The 23,047-nt window shown below is 36.4% G+C and overlaps 1 protein-coding gene and 1 long non-coding RNA gene across 3 annotated transcripts; both read left to right on the forward strand.

The window, feature by feature from the left end:
• Nucleotides 1-255: 255 nt before the first annotated feature.
• Nucleotides 256-6,763, forward strand: LOC119777506. The gene is made up of 4 exons (XR_005279922.1): nucleotides 256-393; nucleotides 2,561-2,667; nucleotides 5,378-5,570; nucleotides 5,691-6,763. It is a non-coding gene; the product is annotated as an uncharacterized LOC119777506 (long non-coding RNA).
• A 10,272-nt stretch (nucleotides 6,764-17,035) lies between these two features.
• Nucleotides 17,036-22,280, forward strand: vgll3 (vestigial-like family member 3). Of its 2 annotated transcripts, none has more exons than XM_038276413.1 (4): nucleotides 17,036-17,513; nucleotides 19,755-20,112; nucleotides 20,196-20,747; nucleotides 21,291-22,280. In XM_038276413.1, exons 1-4 carry the CDS (start codon nucleotides 17,409-17,411, stop codon nucleotides 21,329-21,331), a joined length of 1,056 nt encoding a protein of 351 aa, XP_038132341.1. In that variant the 5' UTR covers nucleotides 17,036-17,408; the 3' UTR covers nucleotides 21,332-22,280. The 2 variants fall into 2 exon arrangements, with proteins under 2 accessions (XP_038132341.1, XP_038132340.1); XM_038276412.1 differs by having other exon boundaries at nucleotides 17,038-17,513; nucleotides 19,752-20,112; nucleotides 21,291-22,274.
• The last annotated feature ends 767 nt before the right edge of the window (nucleotides 22,281-23,047 follow it).

A 23,047-nucleotide genomic window follows, 5' to 3' on the forward strand; every position in this document is an offset into this window, starting at 1 on the left:
AAGAAGACAGCCGATGTAATTCCCCCTACGGCAATATCAGGAATTGCATTCCTGATTTCATTTCTTTCCTTTTTATCCCCAGAAGAGAGCTAAACCATCCTCTCTAGTTTGTATTCATATATTCCTATTTCCCTATCCCATATTAATGCTGCGAGGAAGTTTGTTTGGGGCAATTGGGACTCTTGGACCATAACCAACTCAATTTTGTGGTTTATTTATTTATTTTTTTTCCAGAATTGACTGGTGTGAATGCAGAAGAGAAGAGAATATATAGTAGCAGGGGGAGACTCGTCCTAAAACTGATGAAATTTGCCAAGTTGGAGCATCAGAGAGGGGTGACTTTGAAAGAGGAAGATGGGTAGCCCTCAGCGCTTTTCCCTCATCTCCAAGGAGGTGAGCCTCTGTGCATCGGCATGTCGTCCTGAGGCATTGCTCTTGTTAAGGTTATTAGAGAAGATGTTTAGTACTAATCAGCGGAGGACCAATGGGACCACCACTAAATGGCTTCATCAACGCAAGACCTCAATGGTGATAAATCTACCTCCGAGCACTGCGAGGGTCTGCCTCTAAGCATGACTGTCTCTGACTGTGTAGGTGCAAAGCAGTGCAAAGTTAATCAGTATTTGAGAATTTAAGGTGCATTTTCTTTATTATGCAGGAAAATATCCTTTTAATTAAACAATTAAATACTCATCTGCTTTTCAAATTAAGTTAACACCAGTGAAATTGTTGTAATTATTTAAATAGATCAATTGTATTTGTCTTCAATTTGCTAATCTAATGGTCACATCATTCTTTAAGCATGCTCCATTTTTAACGAAACAGAATAATAAGCAAATTATTTAATTAGGAAACCCTTCCATTCCTTTATTTCGTTGCTTTAATAGATCAGATTATTTCCTATTATCTTGACTTTGTTTTTAAAGCCAACCCATTCTCTTCCTTCACCCTGTGATCTAGCCCCGAGCAAACTAGCGCGTAATGTTAAGGCACTAACTAAAGTATGTCTGCACACGGACCCAGCAGAGAGAAAGAAACAATCATGTGTGAAATTAGATCCCAGCACAAAGACAGGGGAGTCAGTGCTTTAAAGTACACCAAGCTTTTAAGCTCTTAGGGATAGTCAAAAAAAAGAAAGACACAAAAATTTCTGCACTTTATGATTTTTACAATTTGTTTCACTAACATTTGTTATGCTTCTATTTAGGAGAAATCACTCACAGATATCTATATCTGAACCTGATTATGTCATAAAAAAGTCCCAAGTTTGACAGCGAATAAAAAAAAAAAAATTTGATTTTTAGTTACAACTGAAGTACAATAATACAGCTCCCCCATGAGTATTTATACCCGTTTGAACCTTTTCATGTCATAACATGTCAATAATAAAATCACATATTTATATTTTATATATATTGCATATTGTGAGCTGGAGGGAAACAATAAATAGTTTCCAAATGTACACAAATTAAAATCTGAAGTATTTGTCATGCAGCACGGTTAATATCCAAAAGTAATTTATCATTTATCCTTCATGTACTTTACACAAGACTTTCTTTACAGTTTTAAATAATAATAATAAAAAAAAAGCTGTCTGGATTGTTTGATAACAAGGATCCAATAGATTGAATGTCCTGCTTTTGTACCTTAAGACAATATTTGCTGTGTTGGTGCTCTATAAACTAAATTAACACATTTTTATTCAGTACCCTTTAATCTCTCGTCACTAAATGAAATAAAATCAAACCACTATCTATACCTTAAATCTAGGGGATAGGGAAGCTGGTTAGAGTAAATTTCAAGTTGGATGAGATTCAATGCAGAGAAATGCTGGTCAAAAGGGCCATAAATGACCTTAACCTAGGGAGGAATTTTACCTTTCACATAAAGACAGAGTAGAAGTGGAATCGTTACGATGAGATCAGGTTTATTTTGCTCAATCCAAAATAAAATGTGTAGAAAGATTTTGAATTTAATGTTAATAGATGCTCTCCATCTGATCTGACAAAATGACTACTTTGCATAATAATTATGCTAAAGATTTCCCTCTCTAGATTAATAAAGTTGGTAGACCCTGAGATACATTTTTTTTTCCTCTGTAAACAGAATTTCAAATTATGTATTATTTCTTCCCTCTTTAAAAATATGGGCTACTTTCTGTTGGTCAATCTAAAAATCCCAATTTAATACACGGTTATGCAGTTTTTTGCTTTCAGTATGACAAAAGTTAGTTTTTTATGCTCTTATTTGGCTCAGTGTTTGCAGAAATATTGGTTGTGAAGTAACTAGCAACACATTCTAAAGCAGTACAAGACATCAGGCAGTACTTCTGCTTCTATGATTCTTTTATATGGCAGCTGAGCTCGGTGCCACATTTCAGCAAAACCAAGGATTTCCTCATGTTCATGATTTATCATTTGCATTGGAAATTCATAAAATCCCCGATGGTCTCCTCTGTGTGTGTATCATTCTCTTATTCCACAAACATACTATAAATCCTAAGTAATAATCGGCTACAGCGTGTGAATTTATAACATATGATTTCCTTCACATCTGACAGGTAACTGCAGCCTGAAATATACTTGCCTGCATGAACAGAGAGACAAAGGGGCTGTGATGGGAGATTTGGGATTTTTGAAGCCCCCTTTTCATTCTGGTGGATACGTGGTGAGTGCATCCTTGATACACCAAGAGGGCGACTGTGAAATAGAAAGGAAATCTATGCAATGTAGTGAGACCGCCTTTTCTACCAAAAAGATAAAACTTGAGGAGAAGAGCTTTAATCCTTTCAGATTCCTGGATATATTAACATTATGTATAACCAACACACTGCTCTTCATTCCAACATGGATTCAGCTGAAGCCACATACTGCTCTGATCTGCCCTACATCACCCTCTTGAGAAATAAGATTTGTAGCCTCTAATAGGACTTAATTTGCTCTTTTACACTTCCAAGGATTTTACAAGGTTTTATTTCTTGTTGGAATTTTTTTTCATACATGGATTAATGAAACCATTGGTTTTCACACACTTCTTTTTCCTATAAGGCAGCCATTTTTCACAGGTTTGCCCTTCATAGAAAAGGGGATCTTAAACCATTCCCTCACAATTTCTCTTTCACAGGTTCCACACTTCAGTATTTGAGGTCCACCATCCTGATCTCTTTTTCTCTCTCTGTAATCTAACCCAAATCACATAACTGGGCCATGGTCCTTTGATAAAGATACGCTGAACTTGGAAGTCATTAAAAACCTGCGGGCTGCAGGCTTTGAGCGTCTGGACCATCCAAAGTCCTGGTGTTCTGTCAGATCAGAATACTCCGTCAGACCAGCATAGCCAATATGCATGCGCAATACGTCAGATATGCGTTTATTCCTTTAGTGTTTTGCATAAAATAGACTTTAAACTACCTCGATAGATGTGTATCCCTTTAGTCATGTACAAATAAAACAATTTAAGGTCAGATCGTCATACGCTTCAAAAAACAGAAAAATTAAGTAATTACATTGTTTTTTCGTACATGAATAAAGGGATACACGTCCGTTGAGGTAGTTTAAAGTGTGTTTTTTGTACAAAACTAAATGGATAAACTTAAGGGATAAACGTGTATTCACTATGGGTATGCTGGTCTGACCGAGTATGCTCATCTGACAGAACAAAGGCTCCGTCTTATACGCTTTTTTTTTTTTTTTTTTTTTATGATCCTACATGTTTACTGTACTGTTTTGAGGAATGAGATGGCCAAAGACAAGCTTGATTCTTTTGCTGGAGAACCATTTTTTGCAATAATTTAGTCATATGGTTCCATCATTGGCCTGTTCAAACACCAAATGATTACCTACTTTCAGTTTTCCAGCAGAAACCACCTAATTTTGGTTTAAATTATCCTGGTGTATCCCAAAATGTATGGCACTTTGCTCTCTTGCATGAGTTCTTACATGGAACTTAATAAACAGAGACCCACAGCATCACACACCTTCACTATACCTAACTATAGGTTTGAGGTTTTCCACATTCTTTCTTTAAGGTCAGACTTAAACAGAACACTTGTCGGTAGAAAATTTGTATCCAGGATAATGGGAGCAAAGCCAAAAAAAAGGAATAAATTCTAAGTTAGGAAATGACTCATATTATTTTTTGAGATATGAAAAAAATTACTTGTTTTCTGGCATGTTTTTCAAAACAGCTAGCTGTCATTTAGGCAGCATGACAGAAGTTATCAAGAATTTACGTCTTTTTTTTTTTTACTATTTTAATATTATTTTCTTTGTGCTGCTGAGCCAGCCTAGTTTGTCATTTTTCAGTTGTCTTAAATTTTCTAATTATTATTTTGACAAAAGATATGGCTCATAAAGGTAAGTAGGGATTTAACTGTAGCCATTCTGATATTTAAATATAAAAAATACCCGCCTTAACAGCCTGATGTTTTTTTGTCATTCCCATTTTTTAGGTGACCAAGAGCCAAACAGCAAAGTTACAAAAAAATAGAAAGCTACTGATTCTTGAGTTAAAGCCATTAGACCCTCTTATCTATGATTTACAGAATCCCTTTTTGTTTTAAATTTTCATCGCACTGACAATTTCTATTAAAACAAATTACTTCTTGATTCATTCTGTTTTCCTCCACTGAATATATGTCTAACAATTAAAGATAGATTTTTCTTAAAAATAGATTACTTTTTAAGTTTTAAATGTTAGAGTTTAATTCTATTTACTGTTTTATTGTTGTTGGTGTTATTGTGAAACACTTTCTATAAACTGCTGCTGTTTATAAATGTGCTTTATGAATAAAAGTGACATTGAAATTAAACATGTTTATATACTTTTTAAAAACAGATACATGTGAATGTACTTTACTCTGTTTTGCTATGCATTCATATTTTGTTGTAAAACATGTTTTAATCTTTTCAGTTAGATACTGCTTCATGTTTAGCAATTTAAAGAGCAACAGCTAATGAAAGAAAGCATTTCAAAAGTAATATTTCAAGAAAGTATACTATATTGGTTTTCAAACTGTCTATATGAGACTATATATATATATATATATATATATATATATATATATATATATATATATATATATATATATATATATAAATTAATAGTGAGACATTTTCATTCTATTGTAAAAACAAAGTGTTGGAGAGGAGAAAGGACATATGGATGACAGCAGGTGTCTGAGAGCCTGAAGAGACGTAGGGAGGTTTGGAAGCAGGGAAACGGGCTGGGATCAGCAGGGAAGGGGAGTTTGGGATGGTCTAATAAATCGAGTGAGTGACTCCACTCTTTTTTGCCCGTGGGACAAATGTAGTTTTGCTCTCCGACGCAGCGCAGCACCAGGGAATTGCGGGTAATGAGAGATTATTTCACCCTGTAGTGTTTGCTCATCGTCATCATCACTGCCACTCCCAGCTTCTCCAGCCTCCCAGGACACCCAGACTTCAATAAAACAACAGAGAAGATGGAAAATGGAGTGCTTGGATGCAGTTGTGGAGTTACATACAAATAATCAGAGATGAGGCAGAGCCATAGTCACACAGAGACATTCATTACAAAAGCTTGCTGGTCTGGTGAGTAAGGTCAGACAGTAAGGTGTGGAGCTGCTGGCTCCTTCAGGGATTTCATATTCAAGTGGGAAGTCCACTCCTTCATACCTTTCAATGACACTAGTTTTTTTTTTTTTTTTGCAGGACCTTATTTGCCTGAGGAAGCCAATCTGTTTTAGGATATGCCCTACACGTGTCAAAGCAAGACTCCTTTTTTTTTTTTTTTTTTCTCTTCCCTGTCTCTGGTCCATGGTCCTTCTTGCCTGGAGCCAGACTCGGACCACTAGAAGTGGGCTGGTGGTCCCAGCAGGGGCCCAGGCTCTGAGAAACCATTAACATGAGGGAATTAAAGTCATTAAGCCTGGAAGGGCAATAGAGGACGAGTCCTTCTAATGGAGAAGAGAGATGAGGTTTACAAAGTTAGGTGTGGAAGTTAAAAGATAGACAAAGAATATTTGGAAAATATGTGGTTAAACTGTACAGTTATGCAAATTGCAGATATTTAAAACTAATCATACAAAACAGTCTTTAAATATCTTCAGGTTTTTACAGAATATTTATGACAATTGAATTTTTTTTTTCTTTACAGCTGATCTATATGAAATTGATTCGTTTTTATTAATTTAGAATTTAATGTTTAGTTTTAAGGCTGCATGATGGTGCAGTTCATAGCACTGCTGTCTTGCAGCAAGAAGGTTCTGGTTTCGATTCCAATGGAGTTTATGCATATAGTTTTTATGTTATCCCCTTGCATGCGTGAGGTTTTTCTCAACAGGAACAGTCAAAGGTAATTTAATGGTTCTGTATGGCTTTGACCTCCAGCTTAACAAAGACTACGGCTAAACATTCAGACAGAGGTACAGTGGGTAGTTTCAGTTTAAACATATTCATGTCAAGGATTGTTCCTAAATTAAATTCTCTATGTCACACTTTTTAGATTTTTATTTGCATAGATTTAAAAAAAGGAATTCTCTTTTTATTTTTCAGTTTGTAATTTTATAATTGTTTGTGTTGGTCTATTGGGTTAAATCCTAATAAACTAATTCTTATTTTGTGGTTATAATAGCACAGATAAAAAAAGGGTTCTGTGTGAGAAAGATAGCGCACCTCACCCTCAGAGCACTCATACTGGCACTAAAGAGAATGTGACCTTCCTATGCTTTCTTTACCACATACTGGAAAACATTTTATAACAATGAGAAAAAATAACATATTATTAGCAGCAAAATATTTAAAGACCCTCATTTAAGCTTAATTTCATACATATCAGTACAATGAATTTAAATGCGTTATGCTAGAATGTGGCTTTATCACTTAAAATCAGTTTTGAATTGTCCTATTTAACTTTAAATCCATGGTAATTTTGCTTAAAAAGAAACTTTTTGCCTGAAGTGGCCCTCATGAGAGAAGTAAAATTGGTTAGAGAGTTCCTCTCCTCCGCTATGACCCTTCCTTTGAGTCTCCATCATTTCATTAACTTCTTCCTGGTAGCCAGACTAGCTCCTATTATCTTTACACATGCAGACTGGGAACTAAAGCTGGAGGATGGACTGTGTAATTATGCGCTTTTAAAACAAGGTCAGGATGCTGACTCTGAATCTGCGGTCTGATGGTTGCTCCAAAACGGCCAGATTTCATTGGTTTAACCACGTGAGCACACGCAGTGTGAAGGATGTACTCTTCTTTTTCCACTGAACGTAATTAGGAATCTCATTTGGTATCGAAAATGTGAAAAAGTGGAAAGAACAAAAACCCAATCAATGAGTTAATGGGTGCTTTTGTTTTTTTTTTCCTGAGCTTAACATTTGAATTTTGTTTCCATTAACTTACAAATGACTTTTTTCTTCATTAGAGTGCAAATGATTCCTCGAAGTTGCTGTATGTCTTCCTCAAACTCAATTAGACATCAAGACTCATCTTAAGCTTTTAAAAAAGATCGAACTTTTTTTATGTTTTTCATAAGCAGAATATGTTTTCCTAAAACTTCATGGGTGTTGAATTAAATCCACAAATTACATTAGTTTAGATACACTTATGGTTAGATTCCTAACATTTCCTCCCGAAACTCAGGCTCTCACCATGAAGATGTCTCTACACAGAGGGTAAAGAATCAATGAATGCAATCTTGCCATTTAATAAATAATTTTTCATATTATATTCAATATATGTGATACTGACCTTTACGTTAATAATTACTTTATCCCAAAGGAACAAGTAAACATATTTTATACATGTCGATTTTTGTTTTGTTTTTATGGGATGGGAATTATATTAATGTAAGGTAATTTACCATAACAAAAACTTGGATTTGAAAAGAAGGTTAAAAAAAAACCTCATAGTTCTGATTCCACCTTCCCATATTTATCTCAGCTCAACACTTGTATTTTTGACGTAATATGAGTTATAAATCTAAACAATTGTTTCTCAGGAACCATTATCTTGATCTAAAATGAAGTTGAAATAATGGAATTCAGCTGTAATATTCTTTATTCACTTTTTTCCTAATCTTTACAAAATGGTTCCCAAACATTATATGACAGTTTCCCAAATTTTCCAAATATCACACCACCTTTTCCAATTCAAATATCTGGGTTGTACAAGTTGTTATTTGAGCTGTTGTCTCATTTCAGCCAACTTGAAACAACCTTATTGTTGTTCTCTGGCAAGAGAAAATCTGTCCACAAATTTTAGGACATTTCTGGACAATTCTCAGCTGAGTGAATCTTAATGTGTCGTGGATGTTCTTGCCAGATTCACTGGTCTGAATGTTTCAGATGTTGCACATCTACTAAGATTTCAAGCATCTAAGGGTTAAAACCCTTCCTTCTCTGTTATGAAATAGTGTGAACGGAAAGTCGTTTTCCCCACATCTATATAAACTCATTACTATAGAAATGGCTGATGGATTTTATTGTTTGAATTGAACACACCAAACCTACCATAAACAAAGCTGTATTTTCCTTTTAAAGCAGTTCAAAATGGACAGTTGTTATGACCTCTCTTTCATATACAATATCATCTGGTGTAGTTAGAGTAGCTAGTTAAAACCTGTAATAAGTCTCTAACAGGTGGCTGATGGATTTTTAAAAAAGTTTTAATGTTCATCCTCCTGCATCTTATAATGACTTGAGTCTTCTCAAAATTCAGATGGTGGAAAAATGGTAGCGATAATATATATATGTTTGCAGAAAACGACCTGACTGTTTTGTTGTGATTTTGTATTAAGCCAGACTAACTAAAACCACATCTCACTGCAGTTCAGCTGTACATCTTTAAAGGTATATATCTACCAGTTTTCCCCATCTACAGTCTTAAACTTATTTCCTAAATAAGCAGCAAGTCAATTTTTCCACACATTTTTAACTGGATTTAAGTGTGAATTTTGCCTAGGCCCTTCTAACACAAAAATTTGCTTTTCCATTGTAGCTCCCTCTGTATGTTTAGGTCTTGAGTCTTTTGCACCCTAACAGGTCAGGATTTCCCTCTATCTGACCATCCTCCCATCAACCATTGTATCCCAGTATCCCTGTCCATGGCTAAAAGGAGGTACCCCCACAGCCCATACTGCCATTAAACATATTCACCTGGGGAAGGTTTGTTCAGGACAATGTGCATTATTTGTTATCCTCAGCAGATATTTAATGTCTGTTAAGAGCCTCAGTTTTCTTATCGTGGAAATGCATTTTAAGATGATACATTTTTTTTAAACTGTCATGTATCTTTTCCCTTCGACTTTGCATTTATTATACTGGCCTATAGTACAATGTCTTTATAAAATACCACACAGTTTGCAGTTGTAACATTAAATTAAAGTTCAGAGGATGCAACTGTTTGGAATGTGTATTTTATACAAAAATCCTGCTTAATTTAAATACAGTTGAATTTATTTACATAGAACCAATATAAACTCCATGAAAATAAAGTCAATTCAATAAATCATGCAGACAAGACTCCCGGAGTGTTTTATATATATATATTCATCAATTATGTCAAGTTAATTTTTGTTTCAAACTGGTAAAATTAAAAGTTTTCCATCACAGGAAACCCACCTGATTTGAGTCACTACCCTCGATCATTACTCCTCCTGGTGTCACGTTTTGGTTGTGGTTTAGAGCAGGCATCCTCAACCTCGGTCCTCGAGGCCCGCTGTCTTGCAGGTTTTAGAGGTTTCCTTGCTCCAGCACAGCTGATTTTAATTGAAAGCTGATTAACAGGTTTTTGGTCAACTGCAATCATTATAACCAGCTGTGCTAATGCAGGGAAACCTCTGAAACCTGCAGGACAGCAGGCCTCAAGGACCGAGGTTGGGGATGCCCCGTTTAGAGGACCCAAATGCAGAGGCAGAGAGGCTGAGGTGATTTCTTGTAGATTTAATGCAAACACTAATAATAAAGGCAAAATCCAAAAATCCAACAAAAAATGTAACACAGACCAGAACCATGGAGAGAGACATCAGGGGAAAACACACACAAGGAGCCAGGGAGAGATGAGGTGAGCAGAAAACAGCGACGACAACACCAGCAACAACAAGGAACCAACCAGGAGTGACAGCAGAAGGAGAGTATATGTAGCTGACTGAGACAATGGCAGGGCTAACGAGCTGACAAGGAGCAGGTGGGAAAGGAGACAACGAGGGAGCCAAGGGGAAAGGAACACACACAAGAGGGCAACAGAGGAAAACAACAGGAAAACCTGCGAACTAACATAAATCTAGAAACTACAACAAAATAGGAATTAAACCAATAAAACTAGGAAACATGGAGCAAAGTAAAGGACAACAGATCCAAAACCATGACAACAGGTTGAGCATTTTGGTGATGTGGCCTTTTGTTTCCATCATGTCGTTGACTTGTGTTGAAAATTAATGTTGTTCATTAATTTTCTGGAATATTTTCTACTGAAAATATCAATACAAAAATCTGCCTTATTATTGATCAAATGAGGGACAGTGTAGCATCGACTTGCATATCTGAGCATATCTCTTAATCATTTTTACCTCCTGTATAAAATAACTGTCGTCATCATCGTTATGCTTACGCCTTTAGAGTAAACACAGGCAGGTGTTCACTTCTATAGACTCTCCAGGGCAAAGAAATCCACAACCACAAAATTCATGATGCTGCAGTCTGCCTAATGTGAAATCTAATCATCAACAGCACTCAGCGTTATTTCACACCTGCTTCATTAGTTGCTAAGTTTAAGTTGTTGTTTTTTATTACAGACAATCGAACTAGAGGGGTGATTCCCTTTATAACAATGTTTTTGTTATGACAGCCAAAGTTTAAGGATCTGAAAAAGGAATTGTTCATTTTTTTTACCTCAGAGAGTTATATGTAGGACAAAACCCTTGAGAGCTGTTCTTTAGCTCATTGGGATGGATCCCAAAAATCCCAGCTTTGCCTCGAATGTCTCTGTGATCTATGTTGATGGAAGTTAGATGAACGCATGAAGTTTCTTTAGATCTAAAAGCACCGGAGGTCTCTCCCACACTTTGATGGAAAAGCAAACAAATGTCCCTCTTCAATTCCAGCACTTTCCCTTTTCTCCCCTTTGCATTTCCCTCTAAAAACTCCACTAATAATCTTCTCTGTGCCTCATTAAGGAGCAGAGGAGTGGAGGCGCTGGCTGCTCCAGATGTTTTTCAGGGAACCCCCTGAGGTCCAGAGGGTTTTCTCAAACAGTTTGTGCATATTTGTCTGCTGTAATGTGCTCTGAGAGCCTTGCATAGGTTTGATACTTCCTGTACAGTTTCAAGGCATCACTCTGCTCTGCTGCCCTACTTATGAATAAACTCCACCAAAATATCTGATATCACAGTTATTCAGTGGATCAATATCTTAAACTGTTCCTGTTATAGTTTTATTCTAATTATTTTGATCTTTATTAGACTTAATTGCTGGTAAGGTGCAGGGCTCTCTGCAAAGTAAACACAGAGAGCACAAAAGCTTGCAATATATTCTCATCCTGTTTGGATTTTCTTGTATAAACCAACTTGAAGTAACAGATAAATGTGAAGAGGAAGGAAAATTATACACACATTTTAACGTTATTTTAGCTCCTTTTCTATTCAGCCTCATTCACTCTGGCACCCCTAACTAAAATTAACTGCGAACAAATGGCTTCGCCCAAATAAACAGCAGTTATTTGAACACTGAATAATCCAGCATTCAAAGCTCCACAAAGTCTGGTAAAAGACAACTTCTACTCAGACATGGTCACCCATGGTCACCCAGGCCAACACAGGACAGACAAACATGCACATATCACTAAAAGCAAGGTAGAAAGCTCAGTTGATCGAACAGTAGTGTTTATTGAATATGTTTGGATGCCCCAGTACCAGGAAAGAACCCCTGTAGAAGGATTTTGAGGATTCAACCCTATATATTCTTGCTGGAAAGCAACAACACTTCCAACTGTTCCACAATGCTGCCCATATCATTTACAAATCCAAATTAAAATACATTGAAATTTATGTCTGGGAAGTAAGAAGATTTTCAACGGTTTAATTAGCATCATAACTATAAGTCAAAAGCAATGAGCAGAGCAAAGCTATACTTTCAGTTATTCTGCTTCTGTCAAAATATTAAAATGATGCGGCATCGAATATACAGTATTTCTGTCTCTTTTTACAAGCAATTTTCTCAGACTGTGACACCACACATTTTTAGCATGTGGCTTGAATAATTCAGCACTCCTTTGTGTCATCAAAGTGAATGAAACATAAGTGAAATTGATGAGACTGTTACTGTCCAAGTCCCAGAAGACTATTCATGTCATATTCATATAACAAAAGTGTCGGCTAGCATTGCAGGGCATTGGTTACAAATAAATTATAAATCTTCCTTCTGTGCTTCGGAAACATTAAACTGTCCACAGATCTTACAGTTTCTCAAATAAATGTTGATGAATGTGGCTAGCAACAGAAAGAGTTTTGATGATTTTGACAATAAGTCCTTATTTGTATACTGATGGAAAGGTGGAAAATAATTATTTATTTGTATATTTATTTTGCTGGAATGTTGGAGGACTTGGAGGGGACAAAGTTATAGGTAATGATATAATTAACATTGGATTTTTTGTGCAAACAAAAGGTTATACTCCACTATGAAGGAAACATATGATATGTATTAACTAAGTATAGAGTTTGCAAAACTGCACAAGAAATGTTCCTTTTCCTGAGCTGTTGCTGCAACCAATAATATATGCTTCTTTGTTTAACTGAAGCTGCAAACCCAGCAGCTCCAATGAACTCTGTGTAATCCTTTTATCTTTTCTAATAAAAGAACTCCTGTACCTCTGTTTCTTTTCTTTCGTACATCTTCCTTTTCTTTTAATTTCCAGATGAAAGTAGCAGATGGCTGCTCATTATATGCCTGAATATGCTGCAGGTGTTACCCTGTTAAAAGGGAGTCATTCCTTCCTTTTTTTTGTTTTCTCACAATGAGATAATGAACAAAGGATTTGGCATTCCTCAGATATTTCACTGTTTACCAGTTGAAATGGAGGGGTCAGTTGAATATGACTAAAGCATATCTGAAATTAAATGATATTATATGTAATTTACTCTGATTTTGTCCATATACCAGGATTTTATAATACAAAATGGACAGATTTAATAAAACTATTCTTTACAACTGGATATAAGTCTGGTGTATTTTTCTTGCAAAGTGCATTGATATATTTGTTGTAAATTGACAGGAAAAAAACAAAAAAAACAAAACTTAATCACACAAAACTTAAACTTAATAATCAAATTAATTTCATTAGTCTAACTGTGTTTTTTTTTTTTAAATGACTATCAGGTTTACAATACTTTTTTCTTCAAATTTCAGTTTAAGAGATTTATTCTTTTTAGCAGATATCAGGTACTTTCAAAATGAAATGAAAGATGTAACTGTGTTGCCCACAGTAAAGTTTGCAAACTTAAAGCATCACAAATATGTATCTAATTTTTAATATATAAAATCTTGTTTACAATAAAATTCAAAGATATCTCATATCTATTTTACTATTTTCCACCTCACTAAATTGACTGTGGCTGTAAGGTGTCTAATTTCACTGCTTGGTTGAAAATTATAAACTGTTATATAATATCATGTCAATAGGTGGCAGCAAAATGCACAACTCAGCAAACTAATGAGTCAAAATGCTCAGGAGAGAATAAGATATAGTTTAGAATTTAAATATCAGCACTCCTACTCACAAACCGTTTAAAAATATAAATAAGATGTAGATATAAATACATTTAAGAACCAAAATAAAAAGATAGATATGGTACTTTTTTTTTTTTTTTTTTACATATTTTTAGACCTTGCTGCCAAGAATGATATTCTACCCTTCTACAAAAATCAAGGCTTACAGAAGTTTTTGCTCTGTAAAATGTTTTTTGAAAGACACATTAAAGAAATTTAAAGCTTAAATGAAACATTAAAGCTAAATGAAAAATTAAGAAAAAAGATTCAGCTTTTTCATTCAATGTTTAATTGTAATACAATGTTTGTCATTGTTTGTTCTCTGATATAAAAAATATCAATGCACAAGTGAATGATATCTCTGTTACTCCAATGATTCTTTTTAAATGAAATCAGTGCTCAGAAAATTCTAATTTGGGTGAGATGATAAGATGTCAGCATACATTTTTCTGTAAGAAACTTTGGTCTAATTTTATTCTAAAATATTTCAGTGATGAGACAGTCCTAGCATTCCATGCTCAGATCCTGACCCTGACTTCAGGGTATCACAGGATTTAAAAAAAATCCTGGATATTTAGAAACTTAAATATTGACTCCAGCCAGACAACCAAGACCTTAGAGGTCTTGAAAAGGCTTTGCTACCCTTGGTTGTGTTATAAACTAAGTTTGTTTATTTAGACCAAATAACAGAAAGCTGACCAAGAGAAAGGTTTTCATAGTTCATCCATCCATTTATTATCCATCACGTATATTGCTGTTGGGGTTGCGAGGGGTGCTGGTGCCTATCTCCAGCTGTCAATGGGCGAGAGGTGGGGTACACCCTGGAAAGGTCACCCTGGAGAGACACGCAGGATGAACAACCATTCATGTACTAAGGTGAATTTAGAGAAGCCAATTAACTTAATATTCATGTTTCTGGACTGTTGGAGGAAGCCGGAGTACCCGGAGAGAACCCAGGCATGCTCAGGGAGAACATGCAACCTACATGCAGAAGGAATCAGACTCAGAACCTTCTCACTACAAGGCAGCAGTGCTACCCACTGGTCCACTGTGCAGCAGGTTTTCATAGATTATTACAAAATGTTTTGTTGGAGGGTTGAATGCCCACTTCCATTCAGCCAACAGATTATGGAATTCTGCTCTTTCTGTCACCGGGCCTTCTACTGGACACTGGGATGGTCAACGGGTTGAATAGGAGGTTCTGGTTGGTCAGAAAGGTGGGGAAATAGAAGAGAGAGATGAAATGGCTGGTTTAATGAGGTATGAAAGGGACACAACTGAGGACAGTAAGACATAGGAAAAGGAAAGTGGTAATTAATAGGGAGGGGAGAGAGAGAGCAGATAGATGTCCCCACTGAAGGTCTAATTCACTCGAGCGGTCGGCTCGGTTGGGTACAAAATAAAGAAAGGCAGACAACTTTATAATATTATGACATCCCCTTGTTTTTTATTTATTTGTGTGTTTTAAGTTGTTTTTTTATTTGTTTGTTTTAATCTAAAAAAAAAAAGATTAAAGAGAAAAGCAGAAAAAAGTATCCTGAAACAAAGCTAGGGCGACAGTGGCGTTGGATGTAGGAGTTTGCCCTGAAATCGAAGGATTGACGATTCAAGCCCCGGCTCTGACTTTCAGTGTCGTTTTGTCCTTGGGCAAGACACTTCACCTGCATTCTACTGATGGTCAGAGGGCCTGGTGGTGCCAGTGTACGACTGCCTCTCTCCTGTCAGTGAGCCCCAGGGCAGCTGTGGCTACAATGTAGCTTGCCACCATCAGTGTGTGAGTGTGTGTGTGTGTGAATGACTGAATGTAGTATAAAGTCTCCTGACTTGAAAAAGTGCTATATAAGTACAGGCCATTTACCATTTAATGCTTGTTTACAAGGCGAGGCTGAAGTACTGATTGGTTTAGAGCAGAAAAAAGATCAGCCCATATAAAGGGTTGATGCATAAGCACCATGATGATGATGTCTTTATGACACACAGCAAGAAATGGAAATCTAAATAAGTATTTTTTTTTTTTAAAGTGCATTTTTCTTGAATTGAGGAGGTTAGTCAGACACTTGCCAATGGAACAAGCCAATTTTTTATTTAAAATAATAAAAACCAATTGGATTGTCTTATTTTAAGTGCATATTATTTAATTATCCTATTTTAAGAGCAAAAATACTCATTGTATTTGCAAATCATCTTATGAACCTACTCAAATTAAAGGTAAATACACTTCATTTAAGACAATTTCACTTCTTTCTAGATTTGCACTGCTCTTTTCCCTTCCAATAAAATTTCCTATTAATATTTTTGGATACAGCACCGTACAATCAACAGGTTTCTTTAGCAATGAACTTTGGGTTTTTTTCCCCACCACGTAAAATGCTTAAGTGACTGCTCAAAAATGTCAGAAATGTATTACTGTACAATCATCTCACCTTCAGCAAACATCTTGTCTACCAAATACTCATTTATTGAAAGATTATTAAAATTGTGGTAAATGGCTTACATTAATATTTTGATGGGAGATGTCAAACAACCAAATGTTGCTGAGACAAAATGTAAATAACCCATTTAATTAGGAAAGGAATGAACAGATGGGTTTAAGTTGGACATTTTGATGTTTCCAATTTAAATCCAGTCACTGCCGTGTGTATGTGCTTTTAATTAATTGAATGTCAACTGATCTTTAATAATAATATTGTGACACTTAATTGTCTAAATGAGTTCAAACAGTTTCCACTGTAGGCTACAAAACACAGAGAAACAAATTGTTATGCGCTTCAGTTGGGTTAGAGGCCATTCCCAAGTTTTTCAGAGTTATACATAGTAGCTGCAACATAAATAAATAACCACCAACAGTGGTTTATTGTACAATCTTGGAGCTTCTGAAAGAAAACTGCCCACTTTTAGAGAATTACATAATGTTGAATGCTTGAACAATTAATCTTTTTGTTGTTGGCGTATATTACCATTTACTCTGTAATCCAAAATTACAAAATGTTCCATGAGTGTCACTACAAACAAAGAGAAACTAAATCTTGTCTTTTCAGTATTTGTAGACTTAGAGAGATTTATTTGTCATTTTGTTTACACAAGTGTAAAACAAAAATAATGTTGTATGTCAATAAATAGAGAAAAATAAACACGAATCAGTACTTTATTATCTGAATTGGCAAAAATAAATTGACTTCTTAGAAATATTCTTATTAAAGAGAAGCACCTGTTCAGTTTGCTGAAAAGAAACCAACAGTGTCAATATAACAGACAGGGCTTGTCTATCGTGGGCCCTTCCCGGTGGGCGTGCGTAATGGCCACAGCCCTCTCTAAATATAACTCCCCTTCAAAACAGAAGGAGAGAAAAAGACACAGCTGAATTCCTCTTCGGTCAATAGCAATCTGGGAAGTTGTCAGGAAAGAATTTTTCCGGATATACTGTGAGTCTTATACCTCTTAGATTCATTTCATCGCCCCGGGTGGTGCTGGTGGAGCGCGCAGCAGGGAGGCGCATTGTTTCTATGCAAACTGGACGGCATGGCCATTGTATGCTGTGGGGCATATATGGAGCCGCTGCTGGCTTGGATGACACAGCCAGTCTGAAGTCTCAAGGAAAGTTGCTCTCGGCTTTTTTTCTCTCTTTCATGCGACTTTCTCTCTTTTTTCGAAAGTGGTTTTCTTTTCCGCTATGAGTTGCCTTGATGTGATGTACCACCAAAGCTATGGAGCGCACTATCTCCCCGCAGCTGCGTACAAGGCGTCATACTATAACCACCATCAGCAGCAACAACAGGTGAGACGCTGATTGCACAACTTTTATTTTCCTGACAGCGGTTCGAAAAAAAGTTTTTCCCCTACATTATTGATTATATATTTTTCAAAAATGTTGTTAATGATTATGTAATAACCGAATATTAAAATCAAGTGTAATATTATTTTTTTTAAACAACTAATGCAGACAGAAGCTTCATATCTGCCGCTTTTAATTTGACTTGTTCTGGATTAAATTCCAATCCAGGGTTCAGTATTCACCTCAGGTCAGGCGTAATGACACCGAGCGATTAATCCTGCGGTCAAACAGTGATGTAATGACAGCCAGTCACTCACACAGGAATGTGGACCACAGTGTGACAAATAGCTGGAATGTAGTTTGTGAAGTAATAAAAAAAAAGAAAAAAAGAAAAGCTATTTTCAGACTTTTATTTTGTTTTTATTTAACCTTTTATTAAACAACTAGTTTATTAGAAGGAGGGGGCACTAACACCAAAGACCAGCTCAGGAGTTTCATTTTCATGTTTTACTGTGGTTGAACTCAAAAAGTAAACCTTATCCACTTTAAAAGTTATTTATCTGTTTATCTGTGAGAAAACACCTTTTTAACCTCTGCATATTTTTAGTGTCCATGATTTTAGAATAGTTTAATTCTTCTAACTTTATGGCCTACAAATAAAAGTTCAATAGTATGTAACATAAGAAGGACAATGTATAAATAAATGGAGCTAATGATTTATAATCCTCCTTTAACTTATTTAATCAATGCAAACTTTATATAAAACTGCCTTCCAGTGGGAAGGAACAGCAGAAGTAACAGGTCTGTGCTATTTAAGTTATAAGCTGCAGGCCGGAAGTTGAAGCTGCACAGTATATTGTAAATATATATTGTCTTCATAGTATTAATTTGTCTAATATTGGACAAAAAGTTTGTAATTTAAAGTTAAAATTCAGCCTCTCAGAAGAAGTGTCACTCCTGTAGATCACAGATGACACAAAATATATCACTGGAGATGCTGTTTGTTGTGTAGGAAACATTATAATAACAGATGACACAATGGTGTGACAAAAATGTATTTTCATGTTAAAAATAATGATGGTTTATCTAGAAATGCTGTATATCACATAGATTCCTAACAGGCTCGGACTTAGAACGATTTTCGGCTCTGGCATTTTACCATCTACACCGGCCCACTTATGAGCCCCCATCCCCGGAAAAAAAAAATAGAACACAGTCAAAGGCGTGCGTCTCAAATGTGAAACACAATATGAATACACATTGTGGATTAACCCATCTATCTTCAAGCATCACATGACAACCATCACCAAGACTTCTATATGCGGTTTCACTGGCATTGGTTATTAACACGGATGATACAGTGACTGCTGCTGCGTAACGTCCACGCTCATCATATCAGCAGGGTTGCCAGATGTCACTGACTCACGTTTTTCAGCCCAAAAAATTTTCATAAACCGCCTGGATACACGAAAATCTCGACCAATTTGAACCAAAGTCTGTTGATCTCTTAGACCAACAGAAAAAAAAATTTTTAAGCACAGACGGCCATTCTAAACTGCCAGATTGGGAAACATCCCAACCTGGCAACAATAAACGTAAGACAGGAAACTATAGCCTTTAGATGCAAAAACCCATCATGCACCACAACATATTTTTGCAAAATATGATGATAAATTCATCAAATATGAGAAGAACTTTGTAATTTGTTTTAAAGAAAGCATTTTTGTTTTATTATAATTAAATTTGTTGCGAGGATTTTACAGTTTGAAGAAATAGAAAATTACACCATATGCCAACCGTCACAAGGATGCGCATAACAAGGAAGGGTTATATATACTGCATCCATCTTATAGTTAACATAATATTACTTCTTGAGCTCCTTGAGTTATTTACTGTCACAGGTAGGTGCTTCAGCCGGAGAGTGTATGATTTAAGGAGGGCCGACTCTCGTACACTGAAATTAGGACCGGCCCACGGTATCACAGACCAGTCTGAGCCAGATTCCTAATGAAAGATTGAATCCCTAATTGACTTATTGACATAGTGATTAATTGGTGGTGCTAATGATTACTGCTAATTTTCTTTAGAAGAGATTTGGGTTTGTTTGTCTGCTTATATCAGCTCCACAGAACACGTGAAATTGCAGCTGTTTGTAGTTTCAAATCTAAATGAGGGTCTGGAACTATTACTGTTACTAGCACATGTTTGATAATTTCTGCTATTTTCTGTTTTCTCCTCCAGAAGAAGCTGAATACATACAACAAGATGCAGGAGTGTTTGGAGCAGCAGCAGCCATCACAAGGAGGAGGAAGAGGGATAATGCAGAGAAATCAGGGTCTACAATTGGGTCCTGCAACAACAATTGCTGAAATAAGTCGTAGATCTCCAGCTGAATTGGACTTAAAAGACAGTACTCAACCAGCTGAGGCAGAGTACTTGAGCTCCCGTTGTGTACTGTTCACCTACTTTCAAGGGGACATTGGTGACGTGGTGGACGAGCATTTCTCCCGTGCTCTTAGCCAGGCCAGCTCCTTTAGTATTGAGAGCAAACCTATTAGAGGGACTCAGGCAACTGCTGCGGCCTCTAATAACCTATGGAAAGGTAAGAATATGAAACTTTTCACCCACCATAAAAGAAGAACATTATTGATTTGTTTTTAAACCGTTTTTCCTTCTTTGTTTCAGATGGAGGTTCCCATCCTGATGGTCAGGGCAGTTCGCCTTGGAGCAGCCCTTTCCCACCTCAAGCCAACTCCTGTCTCCCATCGGTGTCTGTCTCCGTTCACCCAGATTTCCCCGCCAGCCCCGTTTCCTTCAGTCATCCGGATGGAGCCTTGTGGGCCAGCCATGTCCTTTCTCAAGCAAGCATACCGTCTCCAGCTTCCCTTTCTGATAGCTGGACATACAGCCTGAGTCCCCAGAGCACAAGTGGCTACCCCAATGTTCATGATGTCTATCACTCACACCCACGGCCCCATCCCCACATCCATGCAAGGCACCATCACTCTATGCTTCATCCATACCCACCCCACAGCCCAGCTTTGGATCCCAGATTCAATGCATTGCTGCTGCCAGGTGTTAGGAGTCAAAGTCAGGCTGCTACAAGCACTGGTAGCTCCCCACACAGTGAAGGAGGTAAAACAGAAATGGATCTCAGCAGCAACAGCCCCATCTCTGCAGCTTCTGTCACCTGGACCCCTCCAGCCCTCCATGGATCTTTGGAGGCATATGATTCAGGTAGCTTAAATCATTTACTTTTTAAGGAAGAATTAAAAAGATAGTTTGGCTTCATAACAGTTTAAAGTTTGGCCTTTCTTAGTGAGAGGGGACAGTGCCATTATTAATGAACATTAACATTGTGCTTCACAGTATACTTCCCACAGTTCTCTCAGCTGAAAAACACTTGTAATTTAACCTTTTTGGTAAGACTTGCTGACTTGTCAGTCCACTGCCAAGAATGGAGTAGACCTTTGGATTTTGACTCAGACTGTAATTTGTGCAGAAACATTGAAGATGGTACATTCCAGGCTCATACAATAGTTGTTCTCTAGGATGACCGACCAATGGATGATTTGCCCTGTTTTATTGTTGTAAGCCAGTTATTGCTCAGCTGAGAATCAGTAACAAGCTTAAAAAAGGGCTCTTCACAAACTTTAGAGCTTCATACTTTACAAATCAAGATCTCTAGGAATTAATCAAAATGCCCCAAATCAACTTAAACAGATTTGGTCATGGTTCCAAACATCTGTCTAAATTATCATTTTCTCATTTTCTTCACAGCTATTGATCAGTCCAAGGTGAAGGCATCAATATGGTTCTAACATGTGGACAGAAGACGGACCATTTGCTCACACCAAAAAAGGACTAAAAATGTGGCTTTTTTAAAGTATGGCTGCATCACCAGCACTGTAATGTAAAGTGAAGATGAAGAATATGCAACAGCTTCAAATATGTAATTGTCCTCACAATCCAAATGGAGATGAACTCAGGCTTGGACTGGTCTGATTGTTTCTTTGGCGACCTGTCACGACCACTCAGACTATTACAAAATACTACTAGCTTTAGGAAAAGAAACAAATCTTCTGTTGGTGCAAATGTCTTTTCTTTACATTTAATGTGAGACCGTGCAGTTCTGTTTAAAGAACTCGATTATGATCCATGTTATTTTTGTATTGTTAATGTTTGATTACTGTAAATTGCTTGCAGTGTGTGTATGTTTGTGTGTACTGTTTTCCCTTGCTTAAGTGTCATGTGCTGAATGATGTATGGAGAATTGTTGCTTAAATGGCTTCTATGCTTATTTTCCTTCAGAAATGTGTAGTGTAAATACTGTTGCTTTGAATTACTAAATTAAATAAAAACAGAATAAGGACACAAACTATTTCTTCCATTCCTTAAAGCTGAAAATTTTAAATCACAACCTGGATAGACTAGACCAAAACAAATCTGCTTAATGCTGCAAACTCCCTTGCAGGAGCAACAACAGTTTGCTACATTCCTAAGGCAGTTATTGTGCTGAAAACATCCACATGCATTTCCAGACTGGACACAGAAGAATGCATTTCCTGTCTGGGCAGGAAGTTTGTGACGCAGAAATAGATCACTTATGTGTTGAGACATAACCGCTAAACAAAGGTTTTACAGTTTGTTTTAGTTAAGAGTTTGCTTGATACTGTAAATTGAAATATCACCAAAACCAAAAGCACTGAATGTATTATCTTATTATGAAATAGGAAATAAGACATTCAAGTTTCAAAATGTGCTGCAATGTTGAAAATGTTCCATCAAAAACAATTTCTGAATAAAATCTTCTCAATCAAAAGTTATCATCATCTTATATGTGAAATGTTATGTTAAGATCTTATGCAACCGTGCAAAGTCTAATATTAAAAAAGTTAATTTGAGCAGTTTAATTGATATTTTTTCTTAAAACCATGTGAACATATTTTGTTTTTTATATTTATTATTATGTTTGGATTTATTTAACAAGTGTAAAAATCGATAATATTCTTCTTGTCGTGTAAAACAGTTGATCTAAGTAGAAGTTTTTATTGGGGCTCCCTCATCAGTGAATAGATTATCTTTAAGCATCTCAAAAACTCATGGAGGTACAAATCCAACCAGTGCTGTTTATTCATGATAGCATGCATGCATACTTTCATTAAAACAAATCTTAGCCTTAATAAGATGGAAACCTCTAATGCTCCAAAGTCAAAACACCTCAAGGTAAATCAGTATGAAGTTTCATGGTATGACTGGAAAACATCTACTGTGTGTGTTTTCCTTCTCCATGAGTGGCCTGACCAGGTGGTATGACCAGCAGAACCAACCCACTAACATTCCTGCCTCATTCAGCTCCCACGTATCTCACTCTCCATTTCCACTAAACAGTGGGACTTTAAATCTGGAGCACAGCAGCTGCATGTCCAGATGGAGAATCAACAAATCTTCATGCTGTGAAGGAAAAGTCACTAAAAACCCATATATACATATAATTCGATTTTAACTTTATTTTGGTTACCTAATTTTCTTTGATT

The sequence above is a fragment of the Cyprinodon tularosa genome, unplaced genomic scaffold (assembly GCF_016077235.1).
Source record: "Cyprinodon tularosa strain WSP-4 unplaced genomic scaffold, ASM1607723v1 ctg124, whole genome shotgun sequence".
Taxonomy (NCBI): Eukaryota; Metazoa; Chordata; class Actinopteri; order Cyprinodontiformes; family Cyprinodontidae; genus Cyprinodon; species Cyprinodon tularosa.

Coding starts and splice junctions, on each gene's coding strand:
- vgll3 (XM_038276412.1), top strand. CDS start 17,409: ATGAGTTGCCTTGATGTGATGTACCACCAAAGCTATGGAGCGCACTAT. Junction 17,514..19,751: donor ACCATCAGCAGCAACAACAG/GTGAGACGCTGA, acceptor TTTCTCCTCCAG/AAGAAGCTGAATACATACAA. Junction 20,748..21,290: donor TTTGGAGGCATATGATTCAG/GTAGCTTAAATC, acceptor TTTTCTTCACAG/CTATTGATCAGTCCAAGGTG.